Raw genomic sequence first — 19,192 nt, 5'->3', positions numbered from 1 at the left:
GTTTATGATACTAATATGTTTTTTCCCCAGTTCTTTAGCCCACTTCATCCCCACTGGGCACACACTGGTTGAATCAATGTTGTTTCAGTGAAAATACGTTGAACCAACGTGGTATAGACGTTGAATTGACATCTGTGCCCAGTGAGTCATGTTCTCATTTGCTGTTATGGATCATAAATGTGGACATGATGTTACATCAAATGTGAACCGCCTCACTGAAGAAAATGTGATTCATAACACATAAATATAAGCAAGAAACGGATTACCTGGGTGCACGGGCCCATAGTATGATGACTGAGAAAGTTACAAACGCACAAATATCATACAATGCTAACCTCTCACCATTACAATAACAGGGGAGGTTAGCATTTTTGGGGGAGGGGTATAATATTTGCAACTTTCTCACTCATTATTCACGATTCATTCAGGATTATCCGTTATCATGATAGCATCCACATTAATGTAGAAGTGTTTAGAAACATATTCTGTTCTTATTTATGATAAAAGTTACTCCAAAATGACACAATACATTATTTACCATTAATTTCTATTGGGCACAAAATACTCTGAAACACAACCAAAACAAACAGCAAATGCATCCAACAAATTTGTAGTCACAAGTGTGATGCAGTCATTGCGTACTATGAATATGGGACCACATACTTAACTTTTAACTAATTTAATAGAAATAAGTGAACATGTCCCAATACTTCTGGTCCCCTAAAATGGGGAAATACAAACAAAAAGTGCTGTAATTTCTAAACAGTTCACCCGATATGGATGAAAATACCCTGAAATTAAAGCTGACAGTCTGCACTTTAACGTTCTAGTCATTGTATCACTTTAAATCCAAAGTGCTGGAGTACATAGCCAAAACAAAAACGTGTCACTGTCCCAATACTTTTATAGCTCACTGCATGTGGTCTCTACATGTGATAGACAGGTACTCCTATCAGCATAAGCCAATATGACATTTTACAACCCCATAAGCATTGTCAATGTTACATTTGGTCCCACCAATTATTTTTAATGCACCTCCAAGAGTCAATGTGCAATTCAAATCACAAAACTTGATCAAATCCATCATGTAAAATGTTGAACTATTTGCAGTACAATCTCCTGCCAGCAGAGGGCAGTGTTGCAGTTTCAGTCTTGTACTCAGCAGAGATGCAGGCTCTATTAATCCAAACGTCAGTACCAACCTTTCATCTTTATCTGATTGACTAACACCTTGTAAATCAAATCAAATTGTATCTGAAATGAGGAAATACAGATTAAGTGATTTTGTTGAGAAGAACATATTTATTTAAAATCTTGTCTGATACATTCATGTATAGACATATACATTGTTTATACAGTATTCAATTTGAGACAGTTTTCTGGTTTGATGCAATACAGTTTTAATGATTTTTTCTATAAAATGTCATTCTTCTATAAAATGTCATTCTTCACACAATTTATCCACTGACATTTTGAAACTTCGCATAGACTTTCCAGTTGGCTTACATCTTTCATACAAGAGTTATTGATGATCATAACGCTATTTATGGTTCTTCATATCAAACTTCTTAGAAACCCGAAGGGACATTTTATACAGTACAGTAGTTAAACAGTGTTTACATTCTGAAGAAAAGGCACTTTTGGAAGATGAAAAGCTTTGTTTGAAAATAAAATTAAAATAAATTGGATAACAATGATAAATCAATCATCTGGAATAGAAATAGGTAGGTGGGAAATGTTAAAATTGAATTAAATATCACCAGCAACTTATTTACTGCATCATCATAAATGGCACGTCTTTAAATATCCAAAAATGCTTTTGGGAGGTAAAACTATCAGTAACTTCCTGTATAATTATCTCACAAAATAAGAAGAGTGGGAGACATTTTAAAATCATGGGATACATGTTAGTCTCTAGAGATTAAATATATCTCATATATGTATACCTTTTCTTTAAATATAATGATTTACAGATACATAGACAAACATAGGAATGTTTTCACTGCTTAAACCCAACCACTAGCTCCTCTGACATCACATTGGTTTTCCTTCAATGAAGATAGGCACACAACTCCAATCCTCCAGGACTGCTTGGTCTCACTTGATTTCAGTCATTAATGGATTCCTTACTCACTGAATCATCTACTGGGATAATGAAATGAAACACATAACAACATCAAACTAGAACATTCCTTGAGGACTAGAGTTGTTGCTCTTCTAAGAGCTCTGGTCTTTGAGTTACTGGTCCTTCTGTATAGAGCTGTAGTACTCAGTCAGGACCTTCCAGGCCTTGGGGGCCATGAAGCCGTCTGGGGGGTTCTCCCCGCACCGCGCCAGCTTCCTCATCCTGGTGCCAGAGATGAACTCAAACTCAGCGTGTCTGGGAAAGGCAGAGGAGGGGAAGCGAGATAGATGGAGATGAGAGATAAAGAGAGAGACAGAAGGAAAATGATCAGCAGTGTCCGCTTTTGAAGATTCTTTGACAAACATTTCCCACCACAGGCCCTGTATAAAATCTTCTGTAAATATGCATTACAAAAGCCATTATCAATCTTTAACATTCCACTCACCGGTCCTTGTCGTAGAAATCCATGGCCCTCTTGGTCTTGTTGTAGGCGGCCACTCTGAAGGGGATGATCTCTACAGAGGTGAGGCCGGGGGCCATGGTGAGGACCTTTCCCCCATGGGTGGGCTCATAAATGTCCTGCTTGGTCTCGGGATGGGGCATGCCCGCTGGGTCACGACCCACAATGTAGAAGTTAGCTCCGGCGATCATCCGCGCTCTGCAGTGCCACTGGACCTGAAGGAAAAACAAATGTATGCTCACACATAAGCACACACATTGTGGTCTTAAATATGTTAACCTTAGTGCTGGACTAACACAATAGGGTATTCACAGCCCTACAGTGACATCATCTGCCTCGCCAAATGGGGGTTTATTTACTGTAACTGACAAAATTTTGCATCATATCTCCTGCTAAACACACAAAAACTATGAATGTGTTGATGGCTGTGTTGTTGACCCTTACCTCAGTGGGTCCAGCGTACATCATGGGGGATGGGAAAATAGCCACTATGGTGCTGGTGGGGTCCAGTACCCCCTCCTCCAGTACTGCAGTGTGCTGTTTCATGCGCCAGTCCAGGGGCACGTCGTCGTCTTTGGTCCAGCCCCCCAGCGGGTGCAGCAAGAGGACGGGTCGCTTGTAGCCCCGCTCCAGAAGGCGGCGCTTGGTGTCCTGCATCAACAGGGCGTGGCCATTGTGGACTGGATTCCGCAGTTGGAAGGCGAAGATGGCATCTGGTGGTCATAGAGAATAGGAGAGAGATATGGAATTAACTTCAGTGAGGACTTTCTTACAAGTGGTTGGTAACAAGAGGACATATCAAACATAATTTGCATTCAGTTCATCATTTGCATCCTGTGGTCTCATTGTGTAACTGTACAAGTGAACATAACGTCATGTTGGAGCCCATACATTTTTCTTTTGTATGTACTTTGCATGCCTTTTGGTATCCACATAACTTGTGGATAAATTAATGAACACTGGTCAAAAACAGTCAACACCATTGTCAGTGCAGATATCATAGGGGGTGAAAACATACGCACAACAGTTGACTCATGACGAAACAGTCCTCAATGTCTCACACAGAGGAATATGTCTCCATCTAGTGCAAACAAGAAATTCTACCATGCACATATGAACATTGTTTTTTCTTCAGAAGCACTTGACAAAGGACCAGATGCGCTTGGTCATTTTTACCATGCTACTTTTTGCACCTGGTCCCTTTGTCAAATGCTTCTGAAAAAAATATGTTTCTGTAGCTAGACATAAACCTTAATTTATTTGACTTAATATTTAACCCTTTACAATCGTGGGAATTGGACTAAATGGATAGGGCTAAATTCAATGTTTTTTTTACAGAAGAAATATGAAAAGCATATGCATAACGACAATAGCAATTGAAAAATAACAGTTTGGAGATTATGGGACGTTATTAGACCAAAGGTGAGGACACAACTGTTCACCTGACACAAGACTGAATCCAAACATTACACTGTTCATTTTACATTTACTGTAAGTTTCGTAGCATTTGTTGATAATGAAAACTAAAAATACTCTGGATATATTCATGAATATTGTGGGGTAGGTGCAACATAAGACAAAACAATTAAAAGGCTTTGAGTGAGAGGACTAACTAGTGTCTTCAAGTGGCCACACAACTCTCCAAAGTGTGCACAGTTCCTAATACATTCCAATTCACTTTTATAACTCAAAGAACAGACTTTAACTATAAAGTTTTTTTTCAACTCGCCAAGCTCTGCCATTGAGGGACTAGAGCAAGCACACTTGTAGTTGTTTTCTTTTGTTGTTTAAGCAATCGAAAAACAGTACATTATAAATTGCAATCTGGGACAAGTGGGCATCATTTGAAAGCCTGTTCTATTGCCAGCAAGACTAGTTAAGTTACAAAATACGATATTACAGTGTTAGGCTTTCACAATGCAATTCAGGGAAACAGATCATCATTTTGGTGCACATAGAAAGGAGGAATTTTCTTCACAATAAACAACAACCATGGGTGTGACACCATGTCATCTTGTAACTGTACATCAAACACAGTGATCATAAACGTTGACACTGTATGTGACATGAGTTTTATGATATGGAAATTTGAAGGGCATGGGTGATTGGCTTGCTTGTATGACATCAAAGCGGTATTTATTATAATCCTCACATCTTTGAAAATACATAGAGTCCTCTTATTTACAGCTTTTTCCGAAAGTGTTCAAAAGTTGCCCAATTAGCGGGAAGTATAGGGGCAACTACTTGTTGCATGAAGTGCTCAAGTTCAGAACAGCTGTCAGTCAAAGCCCATACAGCGCAGTGAAGCGCAGAGCCTGAGCTCTGACGTCACGTATAGCATATTACTGTACAGCCACTGGGTTCCAATTTAGACGTTTATCAGTGCTAAATCTGCCATTTTCAACCTGTATACATACGGGTACGAGTGTGAAGGCCAACTCAAATGTATATTTTGTTTAATATGCCATGTACTGTATATTGGTACTGCCTTTAGAGAAACTCTTTTAACCTGCTTTCATTTCTTTAAACTTCTGCTTGAGCTCCCGTGGAGTAAAGCGGTACTGGTCCAGCCCATCGTTCCATCTGATTCGGTCTAGCACCTCCAGGTCGCCACCCACCAGCCAATCACCTCCCTCCATCACCATCTGTAAAAAGTTGTGGATGTTGTAAAGATATGAATGACATAATATCAAGATATTTCACGTGATGGATATGTTCAAGTGCAACTTCATTCAACTCCATTATAGCTAGGAATTGGATGCACAAGAGTGTGCACAGAGTGTTGTTTTAACACAACAAAGGACATCTATGTTTGCTAAACAACTATGAATGAACGTGTGTGGTTAGTGATAACCTTAATGTAGGGGTGCTGGGGGCAGGTGGTACCCCACTGACGGGCACAGCGCTCCTCTTTGCGGTGTTCGTAGAACTCTGGCTGTCTTAGAATGGCCACAAGGGTTCCCTGGAACTCCAGAGCTACCGCCGCACAGCCGTCCAGCCTCTGCTTGGTTTCCGTGGTAACAGGCAGGACGATGGGAATAGACTGGTTGATGGTTCCATCTGAACCAGGGAACGATAAATATGTGTTATGATAGGGCCTGGAGTTTGTGCTAAACATGTGAACCTACCAAGGGAAACTTCGGGCCGTGGTTATTCGCTATAGTCACATGGTCAGGATAACAATTAGAAACAACCTTATATAATATCCATCCACTGTCACTCGCTCCATTATGAAGAGGGGAGAATAAGAATTGGCTGAGTAATGTTACGATGTATTATAAGGGTGTGTGTGTGTGGTTCTTACCGTCGAGGAGGTTGCCGAAATGTTGCACCTGGAGGAACTCCCTCTCCCTCATGAAGCCTTTCAGTGGGGTGGCCCAGCCTTCAGCCAGCACCTGCACCCACTGGAGGTCCAACTAAACAGCACAGACCGGGGGTAATATACATCAAACTGGTAGGGATTTAACTTACTGACTGTTAACAATATCCCTTAACAGCTGATATGTTAGAGATATTGGATGCTATCAGGGGTGGCAGAGTCCACACAAAACCATGCTGAATGAAAAACAGCTCATGAGGAAACAGAGATAGTAAAGTAAGACTTTTCATCACACCAATTTCATGTGATATACTGTACCTCCATGCTTCATGGTGGTATGATAAAGTTTTAGTTTCCAAGTGCACATATTATTACAGTTTTACTACAATACAGTAAGTAGCGTTGTACTAACAACTCCACTTATCAGGATACTAGGTTTTACCTATCACAGTAATTCAACCATAAGTCATATCAAATACAATGCAAATACTGTAGCTGCATATTTACTATGTTTGATTTGAATTGATTTTCAAACCTTGGCAATCAGCCCAATCGATTAGAACATATAGTACAATCCAAAAGAGAGAGATCTAGAGGCAATTGTGAGCACAGCCTGCCATCCAGTCAAATATTTACATATGGTCATTTGGGTCGTCATAAAAAATATATGGATTAGTAGTGGAGAGGTGTGTTGTTACCTTGGTGATGCTGATTGTGGGAAGTGTGATAGCGTCGACCTGAACTAGCTTCAGCTTGTTCTCAGGAACAAAAAGTTCATTCACCTCCTCTGTGATTCCACTTGGAACAATACTCTGAACAATTACAGAGAGAGGACAATGTCATGTAAAGATAACATGACAGCTGTTTTATATGCATAAGCAGTTATCACTTTAGTAGTTTTTTTCAAGCCCTTATGATACGTTTTGTTTGGTTTTATCTTTATATGTTTGTTATAAGCTAGGTTTGGTGTCAAAACATGAACGAAATCGAAACAGTACCGTGTGGCAACAAACACTCACACGGAAACAAACACCCACAAACCAAAAGTGAAACCCAGGCTACTTAAGAATGATTCTCAATCAGAGACAACTAACGACACCTGCCTCTGATCGAGAACCATACTAGGCCGAACACAAAAACCAACATAGAAAAACAAACATAGACAGCCAACCCCAACTCACGCCCTGACCATACTATAAAAAATAATAAAATAACAGAACTATGGTCAGAACGTGATAGTACCCCCCCCCCCCCCCCAAAAGGTGCGGACTCCGGCCGCAAAACCTGAACCTATAGGGGAGGGTCTGGGTGGGTGTCTGTCCGCGGTGGGACGTGGACCCCACTTCACCATAGTTTTTGTCCGCCTCCTCAACCGCCCCCGTGGCCTCTTATGAGCGGCAACCCTCGCCGCCGACCTCCGACCGGGGACCCTAACCATGGGTCCCGAAAGGACGGGAGATTCCGGCAGCGCCGGAGTGAAGGACGACTCCGGCAGTGCCGGACACTCCGGCAGCTCCGGAGTGAAGGGCTATTCCGGCATCGCAGGCGGCTCTGGCAGCTCCTGGCTGGCTGACGGCTCTGGAAGCTCCTGGCTGGTTGACGGCTCTGCCGGCTCCTGGCTGGTTGACGGCTCTGCCGGCTCCTGGCTGACTGACGGCTCTGGCGGCTCCTGGCTGACTGACGGCTCTGGCGGCTCCTGGCTGACTGACGGCTCTGGCGGCTCCTGGCTGACTGGCGGCTCCTGGCTGACTGGTTGGCTGGCGGCTCCTGGCTGGCTGACGGCACTGGCGGCTCCTGGCTGACTGGTGGCTCCTGGCTGACTGGCGGCTCTGACTGCTCAGGACAGACTGGCGGCTCTGGCGGCTCAGGACAGACTGGTGGCTTTGGCGGCTCAGGACAGGCGGCTCTGGCAGCTCCTGGCTGGCTGACGGCTCTGGAAGCTCCTGGCTGGTTGACGGCTCTGCCGGCTCCTGGCTGACTGACGGCTCTGGCGGCTCCTGGCTGACTGACGGCTCTGGCGGCTCTTGGTTGACTGGCGGCTCCTGGCTGGCTGGTGGCTCCTGGCTGGCTGGCGGCTCCTGGCTGGCTGACGGCACTGGCGGCTCCTGGCAGCTCTGGCGGCTCCTGGCTGACTGGTGGCTCCTGACTGACTGGCGGCTCAGGACAGACTGGCGGCTCAGGACAGACTGGCGGCTCAGGACAGACGGGAGACTCTGACAGCGCTGGGCAGGAGGAAGGCTCTGGCAGCGCTGGACAGGTGGTAACACCTGTAGGGAGAAGACGGAGAGACAGACTGGTGCGGGGGCTGCCACCGGAGGGCTGGTGCGTGGAGGTGGCACCAGATAGACCGGACCGTGCAGGCGCACTGGAGCTCTTGAGCACTGAGCTTTCCCAACCTTACCTGGTTGAATGCTCCCCGTAGCCAGGCCAGTGCGGCGAGGTGGAATAGCCCACACTGGCCTGTGCTGGCGAACCGGGGACACCATGCGTAAGGCTGGTGCCATGTACGCCGGCCCGAGGAGATGCACTGGAGACCAGATACGTAGAGCCGGCTTCATGGAATCTGGCTCGATGCCCACTCTAGCCCGGCCGATACGAGGAGCTGGAAGTTACCGCACCGGGCTATGCACACGCACCGGGGACACCGTGCACTCCACCGCATAACACAGTGCCTGCCCGGTCCCTCTCGCTCTCCGGTAAGCACGGGAAGTTGGCACAGGTCTCCTCCTAACCATTTTTGGGGCTGCCTCTCGGGCTTCCAGCCGCACTGCCGTGTTGCCTCCTCATACCGGCGCCTCTCTGCTTTCGCTGCCTCCAGCTCTGCTTTGGGACGGCGATATTCCCCTGGCTGAGTCCAGGGTCCTTTGCCGTCCAGAATCTCCTCCCATGTCCAGGAGTCCTGTGTACTTTGCCGCTGCTGCTGCTGCATGTTACCACGCTGCTTGGTCCTCTGGTGGTGGGTGTTTCTGTAATGCCATTCTTCCTCCTCTTCTGAGGAGGAGTAGCGAGAAAGATAGGAGGACCAATGCGCAGCGTGGTAAGTGTCCATAATGTTTATTTTAAGACATAAACTGAACACTATGAAATACAAAACAATAGACGTGAACATGAACGAAACCGAAACAGTACCGTGTGGCAACAAACACTCACACGGAAACGAACACCCACAAACCAAAAGTGAAACCTAGGCTACCTAAGTATGATTCTCAATCAGAGACAACTAACGACACCTGCCTCTGATTGAGAACCATACTAGGCCGAACACAAAAACCAACATAGAAAAACAAACATAGACTGCCCACCCCAACTCACGCCCTGACCATACTAAAACAAAGAATAAAATAACAGAACTATGGTCAGAACGTGACACATACGCTTAACTTTAAAAAAAGTTTAGCGCTAGATGAGCAGGTATAAAAGGTGAGCTGTCTGTCATGTTCACCTGCTCTCTAAGCAGGTCTACAACCTGCCGAATGCACTCGTTAACGGTGACCTCTCCTGTTTTCAGCACCAACTCCGGAGCCTCGGGCCGCTCGTAGTCTGCATCGATCCCAGTGAAGCCTGAGAACACAGGTAGATCAGTTATTAGTACAACGTTGGGGCAGCAGGTAGCCTACTGGTTAGAGCGTTTCGGCCAGTAACCGAAAGGTTGCTCGATCGAATTCCCGAGCTGACAAGTAAAAAATCTGTCGTTCTGCCCCTTAACAAGGCAGTTAACCCCCTGTTCCCCGGTAGGCCTTCATTGTAAATAAGAATTTGTTCTTAACTGACTTGCCTAGTTAAATAAAGGTTCAATTAAAACATAAAAAAATCCATTAGAATTAATTTTCAAAAAGGATGTTTGATTGACTCTTTCAGATAGAAATGGAACACATAGAGGGAATAGTTATGGTCTTTCCCTTATAATAAGGAAGTTACATTTCGATGTATGGATAACAAAATGTAAACAAAGGACCAAAAGTGTGTACCTTTGATCTCTCCAGCACGGGCTTTCTTGTAGAGGCCCTTCACATCGCGACTCTCACACACCTCTAGAGGAGCGTTGATGAACACCTCAAAGAAGGGTAACCCAGCACTCTCAAGGATCTTCCTCGCATCATCGCGATCCTTTAGACAAAAGAGGAGAGGGAACAGGATTGTCAGAATGCTGTCTTGTCAATCGTAACACACACTATACTTGATATACGGCATCCATTTGCACCAGAACACTCTACACAAGTCAATACCACCAATACCAACAGAATTGGGTAGACAAACACTCCCAAGAATGACCCCTGACCTTGGTGTAAGGAGAGATGAAGCTGGTGATGCAGACGAGGCCAGCGTCTGCGAACAACTTGGCCACCTCAGCAATACGTCTGATGTTCTCCTCACGGTCAGTGGCTGTGAAGCCCAGGTTCTTGTTGAGGCCATGGCGGATGTTGTCCCCATCCAGTGAGTAGCAGGGGATGCCGTGGGACACCAGATACTCCTCCAGGGCAAAGGCTATGGTGGTCTTCCCAGCACCAGACAAACCTGGCGGTGGACACATGGAGAATGTACAGGTGAGATTAGCCAATGCTCAATAGTATCATTATCACTAATGTCCCTAGTAGCACTACTGTAATAGCAACATGTAATAGTGACAATCCATTGAGTATTGGCTATGGTGAGCGGTTTACCTGTGAGCCAGACGGTGCAACCCCTGAAGCCTGCTCTAGTGCCCACCACCTGACCTCTCTTGCTCCGGGTCACATGGTGGGCCTGAAACACTACATTGGTGGATCTGTTCAGATCCTGAAATTAAAGCAGAAGAAGACATGATAGGAAATGAGTGACTTGTGCTGACGAGTAATGCTCTAGTCTACGTTGTTTATCTTTAATTTGCACTGAATTATAAAATACCCATGTGAGCAAAGCTCATCAGCTTCTGATGTCGCTCTCAGGATTTTAAAGAATATATAATGACATCACCCTTTGGGCACCACCCCAGTCCCATATCCCACAGGTTATGACATCAATGTGGTCTCTGGCTCAAAGATGATGCACACCCACATTCTGCTCTCAAAAGCATATTTAGAACAACTTCAACTTTTTAGGGTAAGAAGATGCAGAATTTCACCGTATCTCCCGTCTTTCACAAACATTCTCATTTACATGTGTCTAACTACAGTAGGCTACATACAAATGCTGAAAGAATGTGGAATATTCTGAGGCAGTTGGAGATTAAATACAGTAACACAGTAAGGAATGAGTCCTTGTGTTTAGCCATTTGCTTTGCTCAGTTCCTGTGTGATATTATCTTGTCCATATGAATCTCACTTCTTTTCTCCCATTGGTCCACATATGCTTTCTCATGCCAAACATACCGTAATCCATTTCATTTAGTTCAGGTTTGAACTACATCTACTTTTTCCTGCAGAACTAGACATTCCAATGGCAGACTAGATTAATTTAACATTTTTGTTATGGTTGCCTTGCAATAAATTACTTGGTTTTGCTTAAGGCCTAGTAAGTCTGTCTTTGCTTGAATGAATTAGAATTACCTTTACTCACCAAATGAATTTGCATGGACAGGAATTTTACTTGGTGAAATGGTGCTGCCACAATAAACTGAACATACAGACAGAAGATAAACAGGATATACAGACCAGATATGTAGAAGGCTTTGCCATTCGAGTGGGCTATATCAACCCAACAGACCCGACTAAATACTTTCTAGGGGGAGTTTAAATACTCCAGGGGCTTATTCAAATATTCACATCATTCAGAGTGTTACAGAGAGGGATATATTTTGTAGAAAAGACATGATTCTTCATTCAACCTGACAGAAAGTCAGGTATGGTTTATAAAAAAACACATTTCTACGTGAACCGTTGCAAATGTGACTTGGTGAATAGGCCCCTTCAGAGTGAGTCTGACTGAGACAGTCTCTGGCTGGGTAGACACGGCAGTGGTGTTGGGATGCTGGCTGGCTCCAGGGAATGAAGGGAACAGGACCAGACAATGTGGCCAGTGTGCTGCCTGCAGCCCAGCGATGATGTGGCATCCTTCCCTCTCACTCCCTCTCTATGCCCCCCTCCCCTCTTGTGCCCCCCCATCTTTCCTGCCAGTGCCTACTCCCCATAAAACTTTCCCAGCCCTTCCACTACCCCACCCAGTGTAGGTTACGCACACAACCTCCTGTTATTAACCGTAGCAGGGCCCCCACGCCCCCACCACAGACAGAGAGCCTTGTATAAACAGAGGGCACTCTTTCTGCACTCTCACCCACCATCTCCTACCAAATACCACACCACACCGGCCGGCCGACAGCCTCCACACACAGAGGTATGTTTCTATCAGGGTGGTGGAGGGAACTCCAGGTACATACAGTACAGTCTTTCAGGTGGATAGAGGCGAGGGCAACATTTTTGCAGATTTTCCATGACACTAGTACCTACATCACTAGTAACCTATACAGTGCCTTCAGAAAGTATTTATTCCCCTTGACTTATATAACGTTTTGTTGTTACAGGCTGAATTCCAAATGGAATACATATATTAAATATCTACACACAATACCCCATAATGACAAAGTGAACAACTGTTTTTAGAAATGTTATCAAATTTATTGAAAATTAAATACAGAAATATCGAATTTAAAATGAAATCAAATGTTATTAGTCACATGCGCCGAATACAACAGGTTACGAGCCCCAAACTAACAATGCAGTGAAAAAAAATATGGATAAGAATAAGAAATAAAAGTAACAAGTAATTAAAGAGCGGAAGTAAAATAACAATAGCGAGACTATATACAGGGGGGGTACCGGTACAGAGTCAATGTGCGGGGGCACCGGTTAGTTGAGGTAATATGTACATGTAGGTAGAGTTATTAATGTGACTATGCATAGATGATAACAACAGAGTAGCAGTGGTGTAAAAGAGAGGGGGGGGGGGGGAATGCAAATAGTCTGGGTAGCCATGTGATTAGACGTTCAGAAGTCTTATGGCTTGGGGGTAGAAGCTGTTTAGTAGCCTCTTGGACCTAGACTTGGCGCTCCGGTACCACTTGCTGTGCAGTAGCAGAGAGAACAGTCTATGACTTCGGTGGCTGGAGTCTGACAATTTTTAGGGCCTTCCTCTAACACCGCCTGGTATAGAGGTCCTGGATGGCAGGAAGCTTGGCCCAGTGATGTACTGGGCCGTTGGCACTAACCTCTGTAGTGCCTTCCAAGGCTCTTGAAGCTCTCAACCTACTCCACTGCAGCCCCGTCGATGAGAATGGGGGCGTGCTCGGTCCTCTTCTTCCTGTAGTCCACAATCATCTCCTTTGTCTTGATCACGTTGAAGGAGAGGTTGTTGTCCTGGCACCACACGGCCAGTTCTCTGACCTCCTCCCTATAGGCCGTCTAGTCGTTGTCGGTGATCAGGCCTACCACTGTTGTAATCATCGGAAAACTTAATGGTGTTGGTGTTCATTTTTTATCCTGAAAAACTCCCCAGTCCTTAACGATTACAAGTATACCCCTAACATGATGCAGCCACCACTATGCTTGAAAATATGGAGACTGGAACTCAGTAATGTGTTGTATTGGATTTGACACCAACATAACACTTTGTATTCCAGACAAAAAGTGAATTGCTTTGCCACATCTTTTGCAGTATTACTTTAGTGCCTTGTTGCAGACAGGAGGTATGTTTTGGAATATTTTTGATTCTGTACAGGCTTTTTTCCCCTGTGTTAGTATTGTGGAGTAACTACAATGTTGTAGATCCATCCCCAGTTTTCTCCTATCACAGCCATTAAACTATAACTGTTTTAAAGTCACCATTGGCCTCATGGTGAAATCCCTGAGCGGTTTCCTTCCTCTCCGGCAATTGAGTTAGGAAAGACGTCTGTATCTTTGACGTGACTGGGTGTATTCATACACCATTCAAAGTGTAATTAATAACTTCACCATGCTCAAAGGGATATTCAATGTCTGCTTTTTTTTTTTTTTTACCTATCTACCAATAGGTGCCCTTCTTCGTGAGACATTGGAAAACATCCTTGGTCTTTGTGGTTGAATATGTGTTTGAAATTCACTGCTTGACTGAGGGACCGTACAGATAATTGTATGTGTGGGGTACAGAGATGAGGTAGTCATTCAAAAATTATTCTTGACACTAGAAATGCACACCGAGTGAGTCCATGTAACTTATTATGTGACTTGTTAAGAACATTTTTACTCTTGAATTTATTTAGGCTTGCCATAACAAAGGGTTGAATATTTAGACATTTCAGCTTCACATTTTTTATTAATTTGTAAACATTTCAAAAAACATTAATCCACTTTGACATTATGGAGTATTGTATATGTAGATAAGTGACAAAAAAATATAAATGTAATCCATTTTACATTCAGGCTATAACACAAATAGTGGAAAAGGTCAAGGGGTGTGAAAACTTTCTGAAGGCACGCACAGTAGTCGATTTTTCATTTACATGCAGAAAAATGCTACACAGTTGTCCATGTTTAAAAATTCCTTCTGCTTATGCCTCTGTCATGTCATTTTGGCGAACCTATCAATGGCAAACAAACGTCTTACAGTGTAATTATTACAATAATGACACATCACTGACTGCATTATGCAAATTCAACTTGTGAAACACTCCATTTTTTAAAGGTATTAATTAGATGCATTTCCCCATCATCATCCACCCTCTCATGCACAAACACACATATAGTGGGTGAAAAAACAAACAGTACTGTTCATCAAACCCCGGCAGACACCCACGACCACTTAGCCTTACTTTCAGCCCTGCCTCTACACCCTCTTCTTCTGTCACTTCAGCAGCCCCAACCTCACTGATCCAATCACATCTCATGCTGTGCAATTCAATCTACTTTTATCACTCTGTTCTCTCCATCAATCTATCCATTGATTCATTGTTTCTGTCCCTTTGCTGTAATTCTTACTCAACTTCTTCTACCTTTATTGGCCTCTTCCTCCCTCCCTCTCTGTCACTATCACAAACACACACAGCTCAATCTGTCTGTCTGTTTCTCACTCTCTTTCATTCTCCGTAGTATAATACATTCATCTTTTTCACTCTGCTTCCTTCTCATTTCCTTCCCCTCGTATTCCGTCTGCGTTTCTAACTCTCCCTCTCTCATTCCCTCTGTGTTACCATTGCCCCTTCCAGCATACGATGGATGAGTGGCTCTTGTAAGGCCAACTCCAAGAACATCCTAGTTTAAATTCAATTTTCTATATGGATACTGTGCAGTAAAACATGTGACATAGGCTATTCTAACAGAACCTATAGGAGGTGATAAACAAAATGTTCCCTACTGCCCTTGTCATCATACTTAATCTGTAGAACAAAATAAACAGTTGTGCTTACTATTGGAAACATTTCCTATTCCCACACCCTAACTGCATAGTTATACAGTCTCCATACAGAGCGGAGTGGAAATCTGACAAAGTAAGCCTACAGTACAAGGTGTATCAAAATATTGAGAAAACAACAACTTGAGTGACATTCTTTATGTTTTGTCTACAGGTTGGTTATGAAAAAACATGTAGGGTATTGGTCTATTTGTTGATACACATCAGTTCCTTACATGTGTTTGGTACAAATGTTTCCCCACACAGGTCAAGTTTAGACTGTGATTGTGTGAGCGGTACATGATAATATAAGATACCTGTGCAAAACCACATGCTAAGTATTGGAACCAGCACCTTATCAACTTGCTGCTTTCCACACTCTTCCAACTTATACTGTGCTTACATATTGTCCACGTATAGTACTGGGCTAACTCATTGTAAGTAAACCTGTAGAAACTATGCAGACTAAAGTGAGCTACATTTCACTGTTACAAAGCATTTGTGGCATTAGCTGGTTTACTGCCTACGCCAATTGTTTTCTGCCACACAAACCTTGTCAGTTCCTTAGCAGCACAGAAGTAGCCTGTATCAGCTACACAAGATTAAATACTAACTTCCTACTTATAAAGGCTTCATAAATGCTTAAGGCACAATTTAGATACTTCACAAATCAAATGAATCAAAGCCATTACATGAACAGTGGCTTTGTCAAATGTGGCATAAACCTGTTCCACCCTTTATAAGGCTATGGTGTAACATTTGCTTATAAATGATTAGTGATTAGTAAATTATTCGCTTTTTGCACTATTGGTTAGAGCCTGTACGTAAGCATCTACGTACAGGCTCACCTGTTGTTTTTGGCACAGGTGACAAATAAACCTTGATTTGAAGCATATTTTAGCGATTTCGGGGGGTAGGGGCCCCAACAGGGTCTCGAATCACAGTCTGAACCTCTTCATGAGGTTGCTCTTGTAGGTGTTGGGTTAAGTTCACTACATTACCCCCTTCCTTCGGGAGAGTGTGTCCCCATGCTTTTCTTTACCAAGTCCCGCACGTGTAAACGCCTCCCCCATGGCGTCAATCCCATTTTGACACCAACGTAGCGAATTCAGGGGGGTAGCCCCAACCGGTACTCAAACCCTTGTCAAGCGACAGTCAAGCTAACACCTTAAACGTTATGCCAAGAGGCCCAAAACGCTTGATGATCGAGGTCACTAGGTATTGGTTTAAGGTTGTTACATTTAAGTAATAGTGCCAGAGAAGTTTGGAGGATATATTGGCACGGGTGTTCAGGGCATTATCACTTTTATACAACAGGTTACCAACATATTCAAATAATGATTTACATATTTTTATTAAAAACGTTATTTTGATTCATTTAGTCATACTATTTCATCCTTCCACAAGATATAGTCCAGACACAAATCTAAATCTAGGGTTGCTACCCAAGCCGGCTGGTCGTTTGTTCTATTGGTTCGGTTGCCAGAGACACGCGACCCAGTTGTTCAGTCTTTTTGTTCTGTATCTATGGACGCGACTCAGTCGTTCGTTCTAAATATTTCATTGCCATACTGGCTGGCAGCGTTCTTATCCCTTGCTTGCTAGCTAGCCAACTACAGCTAACTTACAGTCAAACAGTGAAGCCAGAATAACAGCAAAGTAGCTACATTTAAGACAGCAAACTAGCTGTACTTTGTTAAGTTTTACCTGTTAACTATTGATAGTACTTTGTATATATCCATACAAATAATGCTGATTCATGATTTTCGACTGGCTCAGAAAAGCTGCCTGCCTGTCTGTCTCATCCCAACTCCCGACATGTTCATTACTATGGGACATCTGGAGATCAAATATTAATATTGAAACAATGTTGCAGATGTTGGAGAGACAGGCAGCAAGGTTTATACAAATATCTGCTGTTGAAAACTAAATGTTAGTCTAAAAGAAATGTGAATTAATGTCTAGCTGCTTTTAATAGTGGAGAGCAAGTTTATAAAGTGCCTGGCTGGGCCGATGAGAGTAAATAGGCATTTTAACGTCATAGATTTAGTCGATGGTAACTTGTGGAATAGACACCGGCTGGAATGCGGTTTTAACCAATCAGCATTCAGGATTAGACCCGCCTATTAAGCAATAAGGCACGAAGGGGTGTGGTATATGGCCAATATACCACGGCCAAGGGCTGTTCTTAGGCATGATGCATCACGGAGGGCCTGGTTACAGCCCTTAGCCGTGGTATATTGGCCAAATACCACAAACACCCGGAGGAGCCTTATTGCTAATATAAACTGGTTACCAATGTAATTAGAGCAGTAAAAATAAACGTTTCGTCATACCCGTGGTTTTCAGTCTGATTTACCACGGCTGTCAGCCAATCAGCATTTTCGAGCCCTGAATGCTGATTGGCTGACAGCGGTGGTATATCAGACTGTATACCACGGGTATGACAAAACACTTATTTGTACTGCTCTAATTACGGCCATATTGCTTAAATACACTAGGTATTATAAAGGATTTGTGAAGGCTTCAGTTATGGTTCATTCTAAGTGGGACATACAATTAACTAAATGACGAGTCATTAATGACGATTAGGCTACTTCTCAACAACAACCAAAATGATATACAATTTAACCTATATGCAGTGGTGTAAAGTACCTATGTACTTTAAAGTACTACTTAGTAGTTTTCTTGGGTATCTGTATTTTACTATTTATATTTTTGACAACTTTTACTTTACTACATTCCCCCCCAAAATATATGTACTTTTTTCTGACACCCATACATTTTTCATGACACCCAAAAGTACTCGTTACATTTTGAATGCTTAACAGGACAGAAAATGGTCCAATTCACACACTTATCAAGAGAACATCCCTGGTCATCCCTACTGCCTCTGATCTGGTAACTCACTAAACACAAATGCTTTGTTTGTAAATTATGTCAGTGTTAGTGTGCCCCTGGTTATCCGTAAATATATATATATATATATATATTTTTTTTTAAATGGTACCGTCTGGTTCGCTTAATATAAGGAATGTACTTTTAATACTTACATACGTTTTAGCAATTACATTTACTTTTGATACTTAAGTATATTTAAAACCAAATACTTTTACTCAAGTACTACTTTACTGGGTGACTTTCTCTTTTACTTGAGCCATTTTCTGTTAAGGTATCTATACTTTTACTCAAGTATGACAGTTGGGCATTTTTTCCACCAATACCTATGTCAAATCAAATCAGTTTAATTTCCTACCAGTGTGAAAACTTGAAAATAGCCTACTTCACGGTCAACAGTGACAGCGCTGATCGGATCAGACTTCTAACCGTTGTTTGATGAAGTAGATTTGGTCAACAAACATGTCTAGCACTGCTATTATGTAACTTATCTGTTAAAGGTTTTAATTAGAATGAGGTTATAACGTTAGTTAACAAAATACACGTATAAAGGTCACCCAAAGCGCACTATACAATAATTATTTTATAAATACATTGAGGCTACACCATTTCTAGCCTAGGCAACTCGAGCACTCTGGGCTTCGTGGGCTACAGCATTTCTATACATGCTTATTCTATTAGACAACTTTCTAAATCTATTTTATATTTGAATATGATGTTTCAAATACGTGTATGTATATCTTACCGTCTGCTGCTTTTTGACACCCAACATCATGCACTAGGCTAAGGTTAACCCCAATGGACTGTTGACCCGGAGAGTATAAGGTCCAATAACCGGTAGGAATGTGTCGCCTCGCTCGAGTTACTTGACAACTTTGACGATAGTCATCTAAGAACTGTTGAAAGACCTCAAGACACGTAGCATTCCACTGGCCCAGCCTCCAATCCTCCTCCAGGGTTCAGAAATCTGCATATTCCTGTTGGCAAACCAATGTATCGAGATTACGACAGTGCGGGGCTGAGCTTCGGAACCGGTGAATTTACATAGATTTAT

General features: G+C 43.0%; 1 protein-coding gene across 1 annotated transcript; it reads right to left on the bottom strand.

Moving 5' to 3' along the window:
* Nucleotides 1-1,279: 1,279 nt before the first annotated feature.
* LOC109889948 (bifunctional 3'-phosphoadenosine 5'-phosphosulfate synthase 2-like) lies at nt 1,280-19,040 on the bottom strand. The gene is made up of 12 exons (XM_020481800.2): nt 18,884-19,040; nt 10,566-10,680; nt 10,184-10,419; nt 9,873-10,011; nt 9,347-9,465; nt 6,603-6,716; nt 5,890-6,001; nt 5,440-5,645; nt 5,095-5,230; nt 3,030-3,298; nt 2,571-2,800; nt 1,280-2,380 (listed from the first exon to the last, which is right to left on the bottom strand). The coding sequence occupies exons 1-12, from the start codon at nt 18,911-18,913 to the stop codon at nt 2,239-2,241; spliced, it is 1,848 nt and encodes a 615-aa protein (XP_020337389.1). The 5' UTR covers nt 18,914-19,040; the 3' UTR covers nt 1,280-2,238.
* Nucleotides 19,041-19,192: the final 152 nt, after the last annotated feature.

This window comes from Oncorhynchus kisutch, linkage group LG4 (assembly GCF_002021735.2).
Source record: "Oncorhynchus kisutch isolate 150728-3 linkage group LG4, Okis_V2, whole genome shotgun sequence".
Taxonomy (NCBI): Eukaryota; Metazoa; Chordata; class Actinopteri; order Salmoniformes; family Salmonidae; genus Oncorhynchus; species Oncorhynchus kisutch.
This window is presented reverse-complemented; position numbering and strand designations above follow the sequence as displayed.

Bases quoted from the DNA above. Each gene is read 5' to 3' on its own strand.
- LOC109889948 (XM_020481800.2), bottom strand. From the start codon at position 18,913: ATGATGTTGGGTGTCAAAAAGCAGCAGACG. The intron at 10,420-10,565 runs GTAAACCGCTCA...GTCCACCGCCAG, and splicing joins TTGCACCGTCTGGCTCACAG to GTTTGTCTGGTGCTGGGAAG. The intron at 3,299-5,094 runs GTTAAAAGAGTT...TATGACCACCAG, and splicing joins GTTTAAAGAAATGAAAGCAG to ATGCCATCTTCGCCTTCCAA.